A 1,159-nucleotide genomic window follows, 5' to 3' on the forward strand; every position below is an offset into this window, starting at 1 on the left:
GCAGCTGGTGTAGGAGGGGAGCTGGAGGGCTGAGCACAGGCTCCAGCAGAGGCTGGCTGCTGGGTGACACCTCTGTGACAGTGACCAGGGTGGGTGGCAGGACCTGTTCCCTGTCCCGGCTGCAGGCTGAGCTCATCGATAACAACTTTACTGCTGATGGGAACAGGGCAGCCCCAGGGAGCCCGGCAGCCTGGCCGAACCCTTGCCCCGCAGCCTGGGAGCCGAGCATCTCCTCTTCCTGCCATGTGGAGGGGGCTGCCAGTGCCCCTGTCCCCTGCACTGGGGGTCCCCTGGGTTTGGGATGGACGGGGAACATGGCCATGGCAGGGGGCCTCTGCAGTGCTGCAGGAGGGAGCTGAGCCTGCCTTGTCCTGCCGGGAGGGGACACCCCGTGGACACAACCTCCCAGCGCCCAGCCCGGCTCCATCCTCACCATCACCTTCTGCTTCGCTTGCAGGAGTCTGATGCCGCGAACGCTTGACAGCCAGATTACGGTGGAGAAGACCCCCAGCTACTTCGTCACCAAGGAGGCACCCCGGCGGATCTTCAATATGTCCCGGGACACAAAGCTGATCGTGGTGGTGAGGAACCCGGTCACTCGGGCTATCTCGGACTACACCCAGACACTCTCTAAGAAGCCGGATATACCCACCTTCGAGGGGCTGTCCTTCCGCAACCGCAGCCTGGGGCTGGTGGACACCTCCTGGAACGCCATCCGCATCGGGATGTACGCCGTGCACCTGGAGAGCTGGCTCCAGTACTTCCCCCTCTCCCAGATCCACTTTGTCAGCGGGGAGAAGCTGATCACGGACCCAGCCGGGGAGATGGGCAAAGTCCAGGACTTCCTGGGCATCAAACGGGTTATCACGGACAAGCACTTCTACTTCAACAAGACAAAAGGCTTTCCTTGTCTGAAAAAGTCGGAGAGCAGCGGCTTGCCTCGCTGCCTGGGCAAGTCCAAAGGCAGGACTCACGTGCAGATAGACCCCGAGGTGATCGAGCAGCTTCGGGACTTTTATAGACCTTATAATATCAGATTCTATGAAACAGTTGGGCAGGACTTCAGGTGGGAATAAGCGTCCGGGGGCAGAGCTGCAGTGACCTGAGGCTGCAGTCTTACACGAGTGGGGCCCAGTGGGGCTGGAGCCCGGACACCCGG

At 61.4% G+C, this 1,159-nt stretch overlaps 1 protein-coding gene across 1 annotated transcript; it reads left to right on the forward strand.

Annotated features, from left to right (window-relative positions):
- The first annotated feature begins 456 nt into the window (after nucleotides 1-456).
- HS3ST2 (heparan sulfate (glucosamine) 3-O-sulfotransferase 2) lies at nucleotides 457-1,147 on the forward strand. The gene has a single exon (XM_010135674.1). It carries the CDS (start codon nucleotides 465-467, stop codon nucleotides 1,074-1,076), a length of 612 nt encoding a protein of 203 aa, XP_010133976.1. The 5' UTR covers nucleotides 457-464; the 3' UTR covers nucleotides 1,077-1,147.
- Nucleotides 1,148-1,159: the final 12 nt, after the last annotated feature.

This window comes from Buceros rhinoceros, unplaced genomic scaffold, assembly GCF_000710305.1.
Source record: "Buceros rhinoceros silvestris isolate BGI_N320 unplaced genomic scaffold, ASM71030v1 scaffold34494, whole genome shotgun sequence".
Taxonomy (NCBI): Eukaryota; Metazoa; Chordata; class Aves; order Bucerotiformes; family Bucerotidae; genus Buceros; species Buceros rhinoceros.